The following is a 19,708-nucleotide window of genomic DNA, read 5'->3' as shown; positions in this document are numbered from 1 at the left end:
GAGAGAGAGAGAGAGAGAGAGAGAGAGAGAAAGAAAGAGAGGGAGAGAGAGAGAGAGAGAGAGAGAGAGAGAGAGAGAGAGAGAGAGAGAGAGTACCACCCCCACCTCATGCCTCTGAATGTGGGCCTTTGTTTTAGACCCTGACCTTGAGCCCCTGATAGAGGAGAAATCAGACTCCTTTCGCCTCGCCTTAGCCCAGCCTGCCCTTCTCCCTCCTTTCTCTCGTCTGCTTCTCCATAATCTCCTGCTCTCTTCCAAAACAGTGTTTCTTTAAGACTTCCTTGGCTGGCAGACAACCTAACAAAGAGCCTCAATAAGGCCATAGGCGGCAGAAGGCTTATCAAGATGAACCTCTTTGCTCTTTATCCTGCTGTCACCTCAGTCTGCTTTGTCATCACAGAAGGCAAAACAAAACAGCTGTGCACACACACTCATGCACCCCCCCCCCCCCAAATGATCCCTGTCAGGGGCCCGACTCCCAAGGAGTTAGACGCTCAGCTTTTACCCACTCGCTCTCACATCTATTTTGTCCTCCCTTCTTCTCTGCCTAGATTACCATTGGGTGAGGAGGGGCCCCCTCTCCTGATACAGGCTGGGAAGTCTGCAGCTGCTCTGTGAAATCTTGGATGATAGAGTGCCATTGCCAGAAGGGAAACCAGACATCTCAATCACTCTGCTCCCATTCCATAGGCAGGAAACTGAGGCCCAGGGCTGTCAATTAACGGAGTTCAGCGATTTTTAACCAATGTGCCACAAGAGGCACAAGAGGCACACTGGTGTGCCACAAGAATTGTTAAAACATGCAGGACCTGACTATTTAGTCAGGGGCACTGACCTATTTCCTCCTGGATTGTCAAATAAAAAACGATGGCAGCCAACACAACAGTAGCTGTCCAGTATGAATGAATCAAAATTATACCTATTTTTTTTTTTGTCAGATCGACAAAAACTGTATTTTCTGGTGTGCCTTAGAATTTTAGTAATTAGTTTGTTTTAGTGGCTAATGTGTGCCGTGAAAAAGGCTGGAAATTCCTGAGCACTTAGTTATCGGGCAGCAGCGTTGGACTCTGCCCATCCTCTGGGTCCGGCTTGGGCTTTCCCTCCCATCCCCCATCAGCTCTGGGCTGGGCAGGGCAGAGGCTCTCTTCTAGCCCTGAGCCCAGCATGGGGAAGTGGGCAAACCCACTGCAGAAAGCTGCCAGACCATTTTCTGTGATCACCACAGGGTGGCCCAAAGAAAGGCCATAGCCCAGAGGAGAAGGTCAAGTCTGTGGACTAAGCAGGGTCACCTTACAGAGGAGTCATACTCATTGGATTTTTTCAGGAGCTCATTCCAGCCTCAGGGAAGGACACGCTTTCTGAGGCTGCAAAGTGGGAAGTGTGTTTAGGGGTAGGTAGATGGGAGTGTGCAGCTTGAAGGCACCTGGCATCCGGGTAGGTAAGAGGAGGTAAAAGATGCTCTCTTCTCCTGCGAAAGCAGCCCAGCCCCCCACTGCCGTGTTGCCCAGAGAGCAGACAGAAAGGAGTGTCCCAAGTGAAGGGGCGTTTCTCAACCCCACCCTCAGTTCTGCTGGCGAATCCCCCAGGAAAGCATGCAAAATGGAAGTGGCACACTAGCAGACCCCTGACATTGCCAACATGCCACACTGTTTGCCATCTGCTTGTCAGGCCAGTTTTAAGGACTTCAAGAAAGGGTCATTTAGGGGACGGTTCTCAGGCCAGGCTCCTCCCTGGCTTAGTTTCCTTTGCCTTTGGATGGGACACTGGCCATCTCTTGGCATATCCAATGTCATCGTCCTGACTGGTGAGTAAAGAGGCCGCTGAGCTCTGAGCACCAGTCTCCCCTCACCCAGGGCACACAGACACCTGCCTGCCCACACCAGCAGATCTGACACTGCTCCACCGAACAGCCTGGCTCTGTGGGGCTGAGGCTCAGTGATCCCAGCCCCCATGTGACCCTGGCTGGGAGGCTCCTGGCTCCTTCTGAGGACAGCAGGCAGTTGCCCCTCTCTGAGCCCCCCAATTACCCTGCCTGAAATAAATGCCCCTAGTTGGACCTAGAGAAGGGTTTGGCTTTCCCTTCTGCACAGGCAGGATGGGAGATGCCGCCCCACCTGTCTGACCTGAGACAGACCTGCCGCTGGGTCCTGGCCACACCCTGTCCCCACAGGGGCAGGGAGAAAGGGGGGGGGGGGGGGAAAGCTGAGAAGGTGCGCAGCCAGGGGTGGGGAGAGCCAGGACAGCGCCGGGAAGGAAGATGGAGGGAAGTACACGGGAAAACAGCTTTCTCCTCCCTGGAGTTGGGAGCGATGAATCCACAGGCCTTTTTTTCCACTGAAATGTGAGCGTTTCAAGGGTGAGCGCTGCCCTCCCCGCCGCCGCGAGCGCCCGCGGTGTGTGTGCGCCCGTGCGCGCGCCTCCGCCTGTGTGTGCTCCTGTCGCTGTCATCACAGATGTGCCCCCAGCTGTCACTCCATTGCTTCGGCTCTGCGCTCGCGCCTGCTCCCTCCTCCTCTCCCCTCGCTTTCCCTCTCTGTCTGTCTGCCTCGGTCCCTCCCTCTTCCTCTCGCAGTTTGTTATTGACCCGGCAGCCCCGTCCCCTCGGCGGTGGCGGCGGCGGCGGCGGCATTCCTTCTCCCCGGGCTGTGAGCTGCGTGCCAGGTCCCCGCTCGCGGCGGCGGACTGGAGGCTCGGTGCCCACTGCGCTCCCCTTGGCTGTGTGTCTGGCTTCCTCCAGGAATCCCAGGAGGGCTCGTGGAACGGCTCACAGCTACTTGATTCAAGGCGCCTGAGGTCAGGGTGGAGAAAGGTGAGTGCTGTGCACTCCTGGGAAGAAATAAAGGATTCCCGGGCACAGGGTGGCTGGGGCATGGGGACTTGGGTCCTGTCTCTGCTGGGTCTCTGCCCTGCACACATGGAGAGCTGCCGCCGCCTCCCGCCTGGGGCAGTTGCTGGGGCTGGGGCTGGGAGAGTGCTCAGGCTGGGGCATCTGGGCAGGCCACAGAGACAGGACACAGGGCACTCTGACCTCACAGTGTTGAGGACATGAGCTAGGATTCTACTGGGGAGGGGAAAAGCAGGGGTGAGGAGGGCAGTGCCAGTGCCAGATGGCAGGCCTGTGTGGCATAGAAACCAGTCCTGCGGTGAGGGGACAGACAGCCAAGAGCCCTGTGCCGTCTGCATGCCTGGCTCAGCAGACAGCCTGAGGAAGTTGGGTTCTGTGGGGAAGGAGGTGCTGGCGACATGGCTGGGACAGGGCCTGGTGGCTGGGCATGGGGGTGGCAGGCTGGAGCGCTGTGCTGTCTGGGGCACAGGAATTGACCTCATGGTCCCAATCTCTGCTCAGGATGCTCTCAGGGTGGGGCGGTGGCCTTAGGCAGCTGTCCTTGGAGGAGCCCTTTCCAGGCTGGACATGGGTCCCCAGCGCTGTGGGGAAGCCCTGGTGGGGGCGTGGCTGGGAGTGGAGGGGGGAGAGAGCCTTAGCTCTTCCTGGGCAAGCCCCAGGCCGGGCTCCTAGCGGTCCTGAGGCTCAGTGGGGGCTGTGGGCTTAGCTTAGGGGGATCGGGTGGTCTGCAGCCAGGCATGCCTACCTGGCTTCCCGACCCAGTGGGGCACGGTACCCTGAGTGGGATCAGGACAGCTGTTCTCTGCAGCCCCGAGGCCTGTTTTGAGGGTGCAGGGAGAGGGGGCCTGACCAGGAGTCCCGACCTCCCCCTCAGTTCCGGGCCGGCTGCTTGGTCTTCCCGGAGCTGTGCAGTCTGTATTTCAGGGGTGACGGTGGGGAGGCTGGCTCCTGGCTGTCATGGCATGTTGGGCATCACCTCGCTGTGACTCAGATCGACACTCTGCCACTTAGATAATAACTACACCGGCGGGGGGCGGGGAGGGCAGCCAGCACGTGGAGATGGGCGGGGGAAGTCCAGCCTGAAGGGAAACCCACAGCAGCTTCCTGCGCTTCCCACCCCACCTCCCATTGGCACAGTCCCTGGCGCTGCCAGAGAGGGAGACCAGGAAAGCCAGCCGGGGGCGGCGGGAGAAGGAGGAAGGTTTTTAAAGAAACCGATCTGGTTTCTTTGGGATTTGGCTGGAAGCTGTGTCTGGGGCTCGGATAGGCAAGCTCTGTCCCATTTCCTAGGTACCAAAGCCTGGGGGGGGGGGGGGGGAGCTACTTTGGGCTGGGTGGGCAGCATGCTGAGGGGGCAGGGATTTATGAAATGTTGGGGTATCTGGGGACCTCGGGTGGGGAGAGGAGAAGGAGTCTAAGCAGAGGCAGTCTCTCCCCTCTCAGGGCCTCCCTCCCAGATCAGGCCTCCTCTGGCCCTGCCAGCCAGGCCCTGAGCCCCGATCCAGGCCTCAGTGACACGCAGCTCCCTCATGAGGAGTGACGAGGGGCTTTTCCGCTTCCTGAGGGTCTGTCTGGATTGAACGCTCCACGAGAAAACCAGGTGCGGGAAGCCAGGGGTGAGAACGGGAAGTGCATCTGGAAATGAGCCAGAAGGCTTTGTCTGTTCCAAGTAGAAATAGAGATTTAAGCCCGCTTCCGTGCTGCTGGCAGCGTGTTTGGGGATGGCCGGCAGGGAAGATTGAGATTGTTTCCTGAGAGGCCCTGACCGCCAGGCTGGAGGCGGCAGGAGAGCCCAGCTCTGCACGGTCTCTGCCACACGGGCTTAGCCTGGGACACCCCACCCCAGGTCTCTCTGCCCTCCTGGAGGGGGTGGGGGCACTGAAGTGGCTCCAGCCCCGGCCTGCCTCTCACTAGCCGGGGGCCTTCACCTCTCTGTGGAACAAAGGAGGGGCAGAGGAGGCAGCAAAGGCCCCTTTTGCTTCTGGGTTCAGTGAGTCTGGGGCACCCTTAACCTGATCTAGGTGCCTTGACCAAGGGGAGAGACCAGGCCAGGTGTGCTCAGCAGGGCCAGCATGCTGTCTCAGGGGCCGAACCCCAGGTCCAGGCACAATGGGCGTTTGCCGGCTGCGTTTGGACACGTGACTTGGGGGGGGGGGGTGGACAGGCAGAAGCATCAGAGGAAGGGCATGGATGCCAGGCCTGTGGGGGGTTTCTCAGTGGTTTCCAGCTGGAGTCTGAGCCCACTCCACTGGAGGGTTAACCTCACCTGTGGGAGGGATGGCTGGGGCGGAGGCACGGAGGGGCCAGGCTCCCAGCCACCCTAACCCCAGCCCGGAATGCGAGCAGGCAGGCTGCTCCTCGCCATGGGGGCTGAGGTGAGGTGAGCCCTGGGGTAGCAGATCCCACCCTCCTCTCCAGGGGTCGCCACACCCACTCAGCTCGGCAGGAGTATGAGGAACCTTCTGCTCTCGCTGCTGCCTCCTGTTCCATCGCTCCCTTCCCAGCCCTGGCTTCCCTGAGCTCCCAGCTTACCCTCCTCACCTCAGCACTTAACCCTCTGCCAGAAGGGTTTCTAGAAAGCTCCCTCCACTCCCTTGGCCAGATTTTGGCCCCTGGAGCATCCCTGCTGCATCTGCGATATTTCTGGACAGACTGGGGACACTGGTGGCATCTCAGTCCAGCAGGGCACAGAGCTCACATCTCCATCAGCAGGAGGGGTCAGAGCACACGTCTCCTCAGCTCCAGGGAGAGCAAATGAAGAGACGCGTTAACTGTGAGATTCTGCACACGCGGAAGGAAGGCCGCATCTGCCCCCCCTGCCCTTTCCTTCCACCAGGACCTCGGTGTGCGGGCAGACCCGGGGCAGGACAGACCTGGGCCTGCAAAGGCAGCGGAGTTAGGAGCTTTGCCCCAGACCACTCGGGCCCAAAGCTGTATTCTTCCCTTACCTAGCCTGAGGGAAGTTACCTAACATCACGTGCCTCAGTTTCCCCATCTATAAAATGGTGTGAATAGTACTACTAACCTCAGGAGTTGTTATGAGGACAAAGAACACAGGCGTTTGCGGCTACGGTGACAGCTTCTCCCCGTCCAGAGGCTTCCGGAAGGAGGTGCTAATGTGAATACCCTCACCTCTCTGCCCAGGTCACTGCCACGGCCTGCCTGGGACTGGCTTCCAGAGACTGACCAGCATGATCTCCTGGACCTGGGGGTGCGGGATTGGCTGGGAGAGATGTGATTGAGCCCAGCCTTCTCAAATTTAGATAGGCATACAAATTGTCTGGATCTTGTGAAAATGCTGGTTCTGATTTTTAAAAGATCTTCACCCAAGGGTATTTTCCCCATTGACTTTTAGAAAGAATGGAAGGGAGTGATGTTAGCAGGGGGGAGAGAGAGAGAGAAATATTGATGTGAGACACATTGATTGGTTGCTACCCGCGCCGCCCCCCCCCCCCCCCCCCACCAGCCCCAACCAGGGCAGGGGATCAAACCTGCAACCCAGGTAAGTGCCCGTGACTGAGAATTGAACCCTCTACTCTTTGATGCATGGATCAACACTCTACCACTGAGCCACATCAGCCAAGACATTACAATGCTGATTCAGGCCTGTGTGGGGCCTGAGACTCTGCATTTCTAAGAAGTTCCTAGGTCAGCCCAAGCTGCCGGGCCATGGACCACACTTTGAGCAGCAAAGGGCTGGAGCACACAGCCCCGTGTTCTCAGGGAGTTCCCCATTTGACTGCTTTTAGCTCCTGAGCCCTATCATCCAATCCAAGTTCTCCCAGAAAAGCCCATGGAGGAGGACCCCTGGGACTGGGACAGAAAGTCCTATGAGGATTGGGAGCAAGCCCAGCATCCAGAGCTACAAGGCTGTGCACTTGGAGGCAGGAGATCTTTCTGGCAGGACCCCTGACTCTTCCCACCTTCACTCCCCACCCTGGGTGGGGCTGCCCTCCTGATGGCATTCATTTACCCAGCAGCTGGCCGTGTTGCTGCAGCCGCTGCTCCCCGAGCTTCCTATGTAGGCCACCCCCTTCCCAATGAGGCAAGGAGACTTTGGGGGCAGGGAGGAGTCCTTTGGATGGAGGTGAGCAGACGGGCAGAGGGCCAAGGAGCTAGAAAGTGCTGGGCTCGAGCCCATATTTCCTGAAGGGCCACTTCTCTGGTGCCCCAGGAGGCAGGGCCAGCGCCCCAGGGCATAGTCCCATCACATTTCTCTAGAGAGGCCAGGGGCAACAGTGTCCTGCAGCCTTGCAGCACTCTGCCTGCGAGCCTGCATTGTGGAGACCTGCCTGCCCTGCCTTGTATAGGGATACCATTCTGGGGATGGGGCAGCAGGACCTGCGCTTGAGACCACTACCTCCCCCGAGTGGTGCTTGGGGGCTCCTTTCTGAGAGGACACAGGCCGGGTAGATGAGGAGTCTACAGGAAAGGGAGTCTGCTTGAAAGAGGAGCCCTAGCTGGTCTGATTCAGTGGTGAGAGAGTCAGCCATGGACGGAAGGGTCGTGTGTTCAATTCCAGTCAAGGACACGTACCTTGGCTTCAGGCTTAATCTCCAGCCCCTCGTGGGAGGCAACCAATCAATGTGTCTCTCAGATTGATGTTTTCTCTGTGTCTTCCCCTCCCTTCCACTCTCTCTAAAAGTCAATGGGAAAAATACCCTTGGGTGAGGATTAACATAAAAAAACATAACAAATAATAACAAAACAAAACAAAACATAAAAAAAAAAAAGAGGGAAGAAGAGGAGGCTCCGGTGGAATAGGGCCTCGGCTTGGGGTGGGGGTTCTCCACCATCTGCTGCCCTGCAGGAAGCTGGAGAGAGTGGGAGCAGAAGGTTGGATTGGGCCCCATCCCTGCGTTGGTCTGCGCAGAGAATATGTTGTGGCGTGGGGCTTGCTTTAGCCCTCACTTCTAGGCCGGAGGGGTCCCTGTGCACCTGTCTGCTGGGGGCTCTCACTCCGCTGCCCGCATGCTGCATGTGAGGAGGAGTGCAGACAGGCTGCCGGCAGGGCAGGCACGTGTGTGTGTGTGTGTGTGTGTGTGTGTGTGTGTGTGTGTATGTACGCACGTGCCTAACTACACGGCTTTCTGTGGGTGTGTGTTTGTACCACGTGCTGTGTTGGGAGCTCCAAGCATGTGTCTGGGAGCCTGTGTGCCCCCCTCTGTGCACACTTAAGTGTCTCCCCACAGAGGCCATGCCAGGTGACAGTCATCGGGCAGTGGAGGAGCAGCCAGGCTCCTGATGTGGCAGAGGGGCAGAGGAGAGACAAAGCTGCAACTCTATTCCTGACCTAACGTGTGACCTTGGGCAAGTTGGTCATTGTCTTCTTACCTTGGGTGGCCATTGACCTGCCTGATGTGTGTGGGTACTGTGAGCTTTTGCTGTGAGGGATCTTGCTGGAGTAAGATTGTTCTGAGGGTCAGGGCCTGAGAGGCAGAGAGGGTGGCCACTACTGTCTGTGATGGGGGTGTGTGAACCTGTGTGTGTGTGTGTGTGTGTGTGTGTGTGTGTGTGTGATCATGCCCTGCAGTGAGCACCACATGATGTCCACAGCCTGGCGCAGGCTCAGGAATGCAGCACCTGCTCAGAGCAGAGAAGCGGGGCCACGTGTGAGGTTGGTGGGGCCACGTGTGAGGTTGTGGGACAGGAAGGAGATGTCTCATAGTCCTGTTGCAGGCTGCTGGGTTTTTTTCTCATCTGTCAGGGGCTCAGCTTTCACCTGAATTATCTTCTAAGGTAATTTTTGTGTTTAATAGAGTAAATGTTAACTCTCCTCCTTTAGTTAGGTTGATCCTCACAGAAATTCTGCCCATTGAGTACTGCTGTCATCACTTTTAGAGCTAAGTGAGGCCCTGAGAGTTTTGCTGTTCGTTTAAGGTAATTCAGGGAGGGTTTGGACAGAGCCCTGTCTGACCTGGTCATTTGAACCAGGATCCTGCCGAGGACAACACCAGCCCTGCCCTGAGCATCTATCCCACGCCCCAGCCCAGGGCCGAGGGGCTGTCCAGTTGTTGAGACACACTCTGCCAGCCCCTGCGGGGCCTTCACACAGAGTCCACCTCATGTGGCAGAGGGGCAGAGGAGAGACAAAGTCAAGAGAGGGCGGCCTCCCCCGCTGAGCAGGGCTGAAGGCCCTGCGGGGGCCGCTGGGTTCTAAGTGGGCTCTGCCGCTCTCCAGGAGGCAGCTGTAACCCAGGGCTGCGGACAGTCTCTAGGAGACACCGGAGCTGCAGCAGGACCCTAGATGCCTAAAGGAAACTCTGCTTTGCCCAAGATTTCAGAGCGGAGCATGCCAGCGTCTCAGCAGCTCTCCACCTCCTCAGCTGTCTGCTGAGCTCTGCCTGGCTTCTCCGGCTCCCAGAATTAACCAGGCCTGTGGGAGGGGGAGGGGGAAAGATGGCAACCAGCTAGCACCCAGGGATGAACTTGGCAACCAAGACAGATGGGACTCCAGGAGCACCCAGGAGCACTGGGGCAATGGGCTGGCAGGGCTGTGCTTTGGGAGCAGCAGGAGGCTGGGCTGTTGGCAGGCTCCTCTGTCCCTTTCCCCACCTCCTTTGCCCTCTCTGTTGTGGCCACCACCACAGTCCCATGCCCACCCCTCATGGGGCTAGGGAAGTGGAGGCCCCGGGCTCTGTCTCAGGGCCCTTGGCCATGCCCGAAAGGAAGTGGGGACAAGAGGAGGGCCTGTGTCTGCTTTATGAGTCCCTGCGTCGGGGCAGGGCAGGTCCTTGAGACCCTAGAAAGGGCGAGTACCCTCTTCCATCCTCTCTGGAAGGGAAGCCTGCTTCCTGCTCCTTCTAGTTCGCAATCTCACCGTCTCCTCCCTGTCCCTGTCTCCGTGCCCCTGTCTCCATGTCCCTGCCTCCTGCTGGAGCAGCTGCTGCCGCAGCAGGAACCCCTGAGCCGCTGAGTCTTATTATAGCCGGCGAGGAAGACACACACTGAGACTCACCTCCCAGGCGACCGTGGAGGGGAAGCAGGCCCCCCAGCAGCAGGAGGGGGACCTGGGCTGCACACCGGACGCAGCGGCGGGCTGCGGAGGGCCTGCTCTCTGCCTCCTCGGGGCCATGGTAAGTGTGGCAGTGGGACTGTGACCAGCGGTGCCCGTGGCCTCACTCTGCACCCGGCAGAGATGTCCCTTCGTTTCCACAGCGTGCCCCCGAAAGGCCCAGACAGAGGAGGCCCTTGGGCTCTGAAAACATTTTAGAGACCAACACACAAGAAAGGGCTGGGGAGGGGACGCTGGGGAGAACAATTCCCAGTCCCACAGCCCAGAGCTCAGCACCGCACCTCAGACTGGGGGCCCCTGGGACGCCTGAGCCCCCCATCACCCCGACCACCCCGGGAGGCTGGCGATTCGTGGTTTCTCTGCCCTGCAGGCCTCTCCTCCCCCCACCCAGGGATCAGAGCTGGAACAGGAGAGGGAATGACTAGAAGTGTAAAGAGACACCGGGCCCTCTCCCTAACCCCTGGGCCGGATGGGCCTGTGCCTCAAGTGCCTGCTCTGCCCAGGGAGTCCTCTTTCTCTCCCCCAGGACTGACAGGGAGTGCCTACAAGGGCTCCTCCGTCCCGGCGGTGCAGGGCTGCGAGAGCTGCTGTGTCACCATGCTGGCCCCCGGCGGCGGCCCCGAGCAGAGGACCAGGCTGGCCCTGCCGTGGAGGCAGGTCTCCTGTGAGTATGGAGGGGGTGGGGCCGGGTGCAGGGTCAGCATGGCCAGGGTCAGCATGCGTTTGGACCGCCAGGAGGTCTGTCTCTTTCCGGGAGGCCCAAGGCTTGGCTCTGGGAACCCAGGAACCACCTCGTGCAACCTGCCGTGCCTTTGGCATCTGTGAGGGCTGAGAAAGAGTCGCCGCTGAGAGCCTCAGTGGTTGGAGCAGGAGCTGGAGTCCTGTTTCCCCACGTTAGTCTCCTCCGGAACCAGGAAGTCCACCCCACGCCCAGAGGTTCCAGCTCCTGGGGCCCCGATGCTCTAATGTGAGCCTCCCTCTTGTCTCCTGTCTCTCCCGCTGGGTGAACACGGAGACCCTCTTATGCCTCAGTCTTCCCACCTCTGAAATGGGGGATTAGTGGGCTCTTGGGATGTGGTGCTGGAAAAGGTATGAGGGACCGGCCCTGTGTATGAGGAAAAGGCCCTCTATTTCCCATAAGGAAACTCACAAAGTTGTCAGGGTGCCAGAAGCCCTGAGAATTCTCTTCGGGTGCGGTAATGGGAAAGGTTGGCGAGGACCGGGCTGCCCATGGTGAGAGGTAAGAGAAGGCCCTGAGGACATACACTGCCAGGCTTCTCCCTCGCACGGCCAGCCCTGTCATGCAGCCGCCTCACACAGCAGCCTGAATTATTCACTACATGTGTGGCTGATCCCGGCGATCAGCTCCCCTTTCAGCCTCATTCTGGAATCACTCCAACACTTCGCAATAAGGATCCCGTTTTCTCATCGCCAGGACATTCATGCCACTCTGAGTTTCTTGAGGGTGGGAAAAGATGGCTGCTGAGGATGTGGGACTTTTTGAGAGGGAAGCTGAATGGGCTGGGAAAGTGAAGCCTGAAGAAGGCGGTTTTTAAAGGGCATGGTGGGGCCGTGTGGGGGAGGCTGACCTGGCAGCAGCTGGGCTCAGAGGGGTGACAAGGTGAGAGGTGGCAGCAGGGGCCCCCACGTGGCCAGGAAGGGTCTCCAGTTGGCCTCTATGGCCGTGCCTGTGCTCACTTCCCCTCGAGAACAAAGAGGCTCAGGTGTCAGCCTTGCAGTGTGTCTCTCAGCTGTCACTGATCCCCCACCAGGGGAGGGATACCGCCCCATCCTGTTCCTGCCACGTCTGCCCTTTGGAAATCCAGACGACCAGACACCTACCAGACACAGACTCAAGACCGTCCCTGCTGCTTCTCTGGGTGGGGCCAACCGGGCCAGGACCTGGGTCTGGGCATCTCCATCACTTCTCCAGCTGGGCCTTTCCTCTGGCTTCTTGGGCTGCCTTAGCTTGGATGAGCTAGTTTGAGCTCATCCCCTTTCCCTTTATAGTGAGCAGGCTTCTCTGACTATTCAGGGGGCAATTAAGGTTTTTTTCAGTCACTCTCAGAAAGGGTGGCTGGACAATGGAATGACCTGCCCTGTTGTGATCATTCTCTGAGGCCCTCCAGCCCTTCCACAGACCAGGCCCTGTGCTTGCTACTCAGAGGGTCCCGGGCAAAACATGGGACCACGAAGGGAATTATGTTAATGGATCCTTTCTGCAGAAATGCTGCCCTGCAACCCTCAGGGACAGGAGTTCAGGCTCTGGGCATGGGTGCCTTTGAGAATGAATAGGAGCTTGTCCTAGGCCCCATGGTTTGCAGTGGCTTGGGCACACGTATTCTTCAGTGTGAAGTGGACCTGCGTGTGCTAGACTCCTTGCTGGTCCTCATGCTAAGTTAAGGGCCCCGTCTTAGATGTGGACTCATGCAAATCTGACACACTGGGAGGTTTGGGGGGCACACTTGGAACACCCCTTTGTGCCCTTCCTTCTGTGTGGTATGTCTTAGCCTAGTGCAGGTGCAGGTTGGGGGTGCGGTGAGGAGGGGGAAGGAAGCAGCAGTGTGGCCATTTTCTTTTGGAAAGAGAAGGTTCTCCTGGCAGTGACTCTGGGACAGGGCCCTGGGTGCAGGTTTCTCAAACATCCCTATGTTCTTCATTTTGTCAACATCTGTGGTGTCAGTGGGCCCAGCTCCCAGGAGATCAGCTGTGGGAGGCCACATGAGCTGAGACATCTTTGTGGACCAGCCTTGTTTGTCCTCTGGACTGAGGCCTACCGTTCTGCAGGGTCATACTGGTCATACTGCAGGGTCATGGGAGGGGTTCTTTTGCCAGATGTGCTGCGGGCAAGGAGCCCTGCTGACACCGTGCAGTGTCCATTCACATGGAAGTACTTGGGACTTTAAAATTATCTTTTTATGTGGCCAATGAGTGTTTGTGCATTGGCTGTGGCTTGGGCCATTGTGGCATGAACTAGTAAGGCGGGAGTAGAGGCAGAAGGAGCTCTCACCTGCCACTTTCTTTCTCCCTGTCTGCCCACCTCCCTGCTTCCCCACCAGGGATCACCTGCTGGATCGCCCTGTCTGCTGTGGAGGCCCTCCCCGCCTGCCCTTTCCTCTGTAAGTGTGACACCGGCCGCCTGGAGGTGGATTGCAGTGGCCTAGGCCTCACCATGGTGCCCCCAGACTTGCCTGCTGCCACCCGAACTCTCTTGCTCTTGAACAATAAGCTGAGTGCCCTACCAAGCTGGGCATTCGCCAATCTGTCCAGCCTGCAGCGGCTGGACCTCTCCAACAACTTCCTGGACCAGCTGCCCCGCTCCATTTTCGAGGACCTGACCAATCTGACTGAGCTGCAGCTGCGCAACAACAGCATCAGGACCCTGGACAGGGACCTGCTGCAGCACTCACCCCTGCTCCGCCACCTGGACCTGTCCATCAACGGCCTGGCCCAGCTGCCCCCGGGCCTTTTCGACGGACTCCCTGCTCTGCGCTCCCTGTCACTTCGCTCCAACCGCCTGCAGAACCTGGACCGGCTGACGTTTGAACCCCTCGCGAGTCTGCAGCTATTGCAGGTGGGGGACAACCCCTGGGAGTGTGACTGTAACTTGCGTGATTTCAAGCACTGGATGGAGTGGTTCTCTTACAGAGGTGAGCACAGCCAGCCCTGCCTGGGTGTGAGGAATTGGGAGGGTCACTCCTAATCCAACACATTTCCTGGAGGCTGGGCTAAGGTCAGGGGAGAAGGGCTGGCCCTGCCTCTTCACCAGCCACTCTGAATCTCCAAATGACCAGCAGGCAGGGAGCTGGGGTGCTGCTCTCCCTCCTCCCCCACTGACCCCCTTCTTCTCTGTGCCTCCCTCCCTTTCTCTTCTCTTTTTCTTTCAGATTGACTCATGGTAACTTGATCTTCCTTTCATAGGTTTCATGAGGGAACTTAAAGACACAGTATACTTTTTCTCTGCATCCCACTAGATATGGCTCTGGGATTCCATAGTATGGTAGAAGGAGAAAGGAAAACCATTTTTTCTTCTCTGAATACAGCAATCTCTTAAATATCCATCGTATCTGGATGGTGGAATGTAATGTAAATCCACAGATAAAACCAAATTTTTGTTTTGCTGATGATCTCAACTCCCTCTTCCAAGAACATTTGTCGTCAACGCTTTAATAAGAAGCCAAATGGTTTTACTTTCTTTCCCTTCCCTCTTTCATTAACTGATTAAGTTCTATAATGACCTATGAAATGATGAAATGAAATGGGAAAGGAGGGCAAAGAATTAAGCGCAGTGGCTAAAGGTGCCAGATCTGGGTTTGCTTTGTGGCTCTGCCACTTACAAGCTGTATGATCTTGAGGAAGTTGATTAATTTTTGTGCCAGTGCACGCATCTGTAAAATGGGGGGTGACTAACATATCTATTTCATAGAATCGTTGTGAGGATTAAATAGGTAATACATGTGAAGTGTCTGAAAACGTGCTCAACATAAAGTAAGTCCTCAATAAAACATATGCATTTGTTCATTGGCTAGTAGTAGTCATTATATTAAATGGACTTAGTAAGATACAATTTGGTGCCCAGCACGAAGTAGGAGCTCAATGAATATTTGCTGAATGAATCAATATGAAAAATCTTGGTGAAAGGAATGCTAACATTTTTCATCAAAGTCTCACTCCTTTCACTTCATATGTAGCCAAAATCTCAATTATTTGCACGACATTCTCATATGCTAATTATTAAAAAGATTTTACATACTGTAAAGTGCCAGATCTTGTTAGTCACTTTGATAATTTTCCCATTTTTGCGAATGGGGAAATAATACTTGCACAGTACCTACTTTACAAGCATTATTTCATGTATATTATCTATTGTAATCCTCAGATCTAATTGAGATGGCCTTATTTTTTAGCCAAGAAAGGTACAATTAAATACAATAAGTTGTACAAGATGACACACTCAGGTCTTTGGAGCAGGAAGATAAGGTTGCCCCCTGTCAGCACCCAGCTCCTGCCTGTGGAAAGGCTGCCCCGGGTGGAAGACTTGCTAAGGCCACCCAGCAGTCAGCATCAGGGATGGGGTGGGGGCTAGAGGCCAAGCGTCTTCAGACCCAGACCCATATGCTGTCCCTAGCGAACATTCTGCCCTTTCACACAGCCATCAGGAACTAAACTCTCAGCACAAATGGGTAAGGAATGGGAATGTATATTTTCAGAAATTTTCAATAGTAGAGTTGTTGTCAGCATTGCACTCCTTCAAAAAGAAATCCTGGTCTGTTTTCATCAGCATCCTGGGGGAAGATTGATGCCTATTGTACACAGCAGCTGGGCTGGGAGAGGGAGCTGGCAGTGAGGGGTGGCAGCAGCCAAGTCCTTGCACAGGCTCTATTGCCTGCATCTAGATTTCACTGGAACTGACTCTGGCTTCCAGGGCATGTCTGGGCAGCTCATTCTCCTTAGCTGCTCCCTCCCTCCCTCCCTCCCTCCCTCCCTCCCTCCCTCTTTCCCTCCCTCCCTCTCTGTGTCCTGCTTCTCCATCTCCCCATGGTGGAGCAGCTTCACCATTGTCATGATAAACCTGTGCACCAATTGTTGCCTCCTCCTTCCCCCCACCCGCCCCATTAGCACTGGTCCCTCTCCTTTGCTCTCAAAGGTCTTCAGGATTTTCTCCCAAGATGCCTCTGCACTCAGAGATGCTGAGGTTGGGGTGCTGATGGGCCATTAGATTGCTCTAAAGGGGAGAAGAGAAACATTCTCTCCCAACCCCTTTTTCTCTGTACTCCAAGGAGGTACTTGTAGGCAACCAAAAGGTCCTGTATGGAAGAGTGGTGGCTTTGGCAGTGACTTTTGGCTTTTGTCCTTTTTGTGAGGAAAGAGGCCCGGAGGGATAGGATTGAGCACAGTGCCCTGGGCACACAGCAGGTGGGAGGCAGGCAGATGCAGGGAGAGGAGTGGGACTGCAATCTGGCAGGGCTCTTGGCCCTCTCTTGGCACTGACAGCTCTTTCCTGAGCACTCCCACCCATCAGCATTGTCTTGCCTGGTGGGTCAGGTTGGCTCCGGAGCAAGTAAGCATGACTGAAATGGTTGTGTGCTTCTCTACAAAATGGGAATCATGACAATACCCACTTTACATGGATCAAATGATGCGATACATGTGCCTCACCCACCATGGTACTTGGCTCAGTGGATGCTAGTTTCCTCTTCCCTCCCTCTCCTATCCACATGATCCCAGGACTGACCACATTGCTCCTAGAAACTAGAACTGGGCCTTCCATTTCTGGAACCTGGGGATGGGAGAGGGAGTCCAGCTTCTGGATGCCTGGTCATCTCCTTCTTTTTTCTCACCCAATGCAGGGGGGCGCCTGGACCAACTTGCCTGCACCCTCCCCAAGGAGCTGAGAGGGAAGGACATGCGTGTGGTCCCCATGGAGATGTTCAACTACTGCTCCCAGCTGGAGGGCGAGAACAGCTCAGCCGGGCTGGACAGTCCCGGGCCACCCTGCACCAAGGCCAGCCCAGAGCCTGCGAAGCCCAAACCGGGGGCCGAGCCTGAGCCAGAGTCCAGTACAGCCTGCCCCCAGAAGCAGAGGTACCGGCCCGTGAGCGTGCGCCGGGCCATCGGCACCGTGATCATCGCCGGGGTCGTCTGCGGCATCGTCTGCATCATGATGGTGGTGGCTGCTGCCTACGGCTGCATCTATGCCTCCCTCATGGCCAAGTACCACCGGGAGCTCAAGAAGCGCCAACCTCTCATGGGGGACCCGGAGGGGGAGCATGAAGACCAGAAGCAGATCTCCTCGGTGGCCTGAGAACCTGGCCACACCTGGCCCAGGTAGGAAGGGCAAGGAGAGTGCATGGAGGCTGCTTCCGGAAGAGCTGGCTCTTCTTTCTGCCACAGTCCCGGGCTCCTCTCCCACCACTCCCCTCCTCCCCCCAGCCCAGCCCTCCAGCACACCAGCCACAGGGGGGACCTCCAGTCTCTGGGGAAGCTGCCATCATGCTGAGGCTCCAGTGGATGCTCCTTCCTGGGCCACCAGCTCTTTGGGTCCCCCTGAGCCTCTGGTCACAGAGAAGGAAGACTACGTGTGCAAGTGGAGGCCTCTGGGCTGAACACTCCCTTGCCCTTCCTGCCCGGGTGTGGTCCACCGCTAGGTGACTCTCAGACCTCCTGCTCGACCTCTCTCATCTGCGTCTAGGGGCTGGGGAGGAAGTAATATGAGGGCAAGGGATTCATTTCTGAGACTCTCTTTTCAGCCAGGAAGATATTCTTAACCACCCTTCAGTGTGAAAGTTGGGTCCAGCTTTCAAAAGCTGGTACTCACGTGCAAGCCCACCAGCCCTGTCACCGGGATCTAGCACTGACTAACACACTCCCGCGGCTGCAGCCCTTATGCCCCTATATCTGCTAGAGACCAAGCTGACCACCTTGCTCCTGGATTCACTAATTTACTCTGACACTAACTCATAGCATCACCAGCGAAATCACATCAACTGACAAAAATCCCACACACGTGCACACACAGTCACATGGAGGCAGAGGTCAGGAGACCTCGGGGAGCGGAGCACGCTTCCCCTTGGGTGTCCAGCCCTCAGCACTGAAACCTCTGCTTGCTCATCGCCATCTTCTCAAGTCAACAAGGAGGGAAACCCAAACTGACAGCACAGGATGCCTTTGAGATCCTCTAAAGTAGGCCAAGTGGATGAGCCTGCCTGTCACCATGGTAACCCTCTCACCTGTCCTGCTGGGTTTTCCAGGGAACCAGCCCAGAGGCCTTGAGGCTGCAGCGCCTGTGGATGGCAGCCTCCTGAGAGCCCAGGGGGCCAAAGTGCATCATCACTGCCAGCCCCGTGGGGACACCCACCGACCCCCCTCCTACAGCCCGCAGCCCGAGAGCCATTGCTCCGCACCTCTCCCCTCCTTCGGCACCTCTGGGCCTGACCTCGGGTGGGGACTGGCCACATCTTGGGAAAGCAGGTGCCCCCATGAAGCTCACACAGAGAGACTGCGGCACTCTGCTCAGAGGCTCCCGTGATGGGCTTCCTCTCCCACGGTTTGGTCCGCTCAGGCTGGCTCCCCAGAGTTCTCCCTTGCACCTGGACGGGCTCCAAACCAGACCAAGGGCAGGGTCCTGTTTGTTCCTTGCTTGAATCTACACCACAGGGACAGAGATACCTGCTGGCAGAGTTGTGGGAATGGCAGTGAGAAGGGGGCTGTGCAGGGTTTGAGGGTCGCTCAAGGCGGCCCAGGTAGAGGTTGCCAGAACACGAGGCCCAGGGTCTGAGGAAGGACAGGGAAGCACAGGGCAGGCCCAGATTAACTTGCACCTCTCACCCCCTGTATCTCACAGAAGAGCATAGTGGGGGCGAGGGCTTGGAGGAGAGGCAAACTTGCCTTTGAAAAGACCATTCTCCAGGAAAGGGGGTGCCAAGGGCACCCCAGCAAGGCTGCTAAGTGCCCTCCCTTGTGTGGGGCACAGTCTTCCTTCTTTTGGTTTGCCAGCTGAAACCAGATGTAGGGGGAGGGGTGGACATTGTCAATGGTGGTATCTTCACCTTGAGACAGAGATTTTTAAAGGCAAAATTATATTTCTGGTTTGTTGTTTCAGAAGACCAATAAAGACTGTATTTTCCTATGTACTCCCTGGCTTCTTTGGGTGGGGAGGGGATGTGAGTGCTGGGAGATGGCTTCCGGCCCCCCACGCCCGGGCAGCTGCACAAAGTGCTGCCAAATGTCACCCTAATGTCCAGAGCTCTGTAAGGCAGGGGGAGCCTCCATGGCCTCGCCTCCGGGTGCCACCGGGAGGAGTGAGGGCTGAGCTCAGCAGCCTGGGCCTGTCGGTGGCCTGTCAGGAGGTGCGTGAGCCTCAGGCTGGTTCCACTGGGCAGCAGCGTGGCTGATGGAGAGACCCATCACTGCTCCCTTCCCAGGTTTGAGTGAACCCACCCTGACGGTCCCGGGCAGATGGGCCGGCCCGTGTGGCAGGAAGGCAAACTAGCACATCTGCCCAGAGGACCCCACTGTGTAATGGAAGGTGAGGAGCTCCCTAAGAGCAGTTAGAGGACTTCTCTGCCCACTGGGTTTTATCAGCTTCAGTGAGTTGGTGAGATTTGCTGACACGAAGAAGGAACCCCGTTTCACCTAATACCATCTTGCACCTTCAAGACTGACTTCAGGGGCAGGCAGATGATATTCTGGGCTTACAAATAGGACCTCTCCACAGGGCTCAGCAGGCAGGGAGTCAGGATTATGGATTGGGAGGCTGGGATGGGGGAGGGGGCGGGCAGAAGAGGTGATGAGGGAGAGAAAGAAGCTTCTGGGGTTGCTCATTCATCCCAAGCCCAAGTGACCCTCCTCTAGGCCTTGACTGGCCTCTGGCTGAACGGGCCTGGACTACATGGTCTGTAGTCTTCAGAGACCAGAATGGAGTTTTCTCCTCCCCAGCCTTCCTTTGGATGCTACTCCAGTGAGCCTGGAGCAAAACCCAGGGAGAAGCGAACCACCAGGGACCCATTTTGGAAGCTCAGCAGGACTCCTGGCAGAGACGGGCTGTTCCCCTTTCCAAGTGGTGATATTTCCCTCCTTCCAGGGGCATTTCCCTCCTTCCTAGAGCCATAACAGCTGTAGCAGCCCCGAGCCCCCAGCAGGAGTGAGGACAGGCCCCTCACAGAGTGGTGCACTCTGGGCCAGGAGTAGACGCATTATCCACGTCCCGTCCTGAGTGCGCACAAGGTCTTCGGTTGTGCCCACTCCCTGGTGGGCAGAACCCTAAGGAGAGGAGCCTCGTGCAGCTCCGGGCAGCAGGCCCACCACCAGCTCTGTTGGGGGCACGTGTGTATCACAGAACGTGTGGT

General features: G+C 56.9%; 2 protein-coding genes across 17 annotated transcripts in view; one reads left to right on the top strand and one right to left on the bottom strand.

The window, feature by feature from the left end:
* The window catches only part of CACNA2D4 (calcium voltage-gated channel auxiliary subunit alpha2delta 4), a 113,863-nt gene that overhangs the window by 25,423 nt on the left and 68,732 nt on the right, over positions 1-19,708 (bottom strand). The gene's annotated exons all lie outside the window — the stretch shown is intronic.
* LRTM2 (leucine rich repeats and transmembrane domains 2) lies at positions 2,221-18,493 on the top strand. Of its 16 annotated transcripts, none has more exons than XM_084878804.1 (9): positions 2,439-2,809; positions 4,303-4,445; positions 8,038-8,155; positions 8,631-8,725; positions 9,729-9,921; positions 10,387-10,524; positions 12,920-13,510; positions 16,211-16,688; positions 17,612-18,493. In XM_084878804.1, the coding sequence occupies exons 6-8, from the start codon at positions 10,458-10,460 to the stop codon at positions 16,663-16,665; spliced, it is 1,113 nt and encodes a 370-aa protein (XP_084734930.1). In that variant the 5' UTR covers positions 2,439-2,809; positions 4,303-4,445; positions 8,038-8,155; positions 8,631-8,725; positions 9,729-9,921; positions 10,387-10,457; the 3' UTR covers positions 16,666-16,688; positions 17,612-18,493. The 16 variants fall into 16 exon arrangements, with proteins under 16 accessions (XP_084734940.1, XP_084734938.1, XP_084734942.1 ...); XM_084878807.1 differs by lacking the exon at positions 2,439-2,809 and adding an exon at positions 3,976-4,135; XM_084878814.1 differs by lacking the exon at positions 8,038-8,155 and adding an exon at positions 2,221-2,341 and having other exon boundaries at positions 2,738-2,809; positions 16,211-18,493.

Source organism: Pipistrellus hanaki, assembly GCF_964339955.1.
Source record: "Pipistrellus hanaki genome assembly, chromosome: 3".
Lineage (NCBI taxonomy): Eukaryota > Metazoa > Chordata > Mammalia > Chiroptera > Vespertilionidae > Pipistrellus > Pipistrellus hanaki.
Note: the sequence above shows the minus strand (reverse complement) of the source record. Positions and strands in the feature narration are given on the sequence as shown.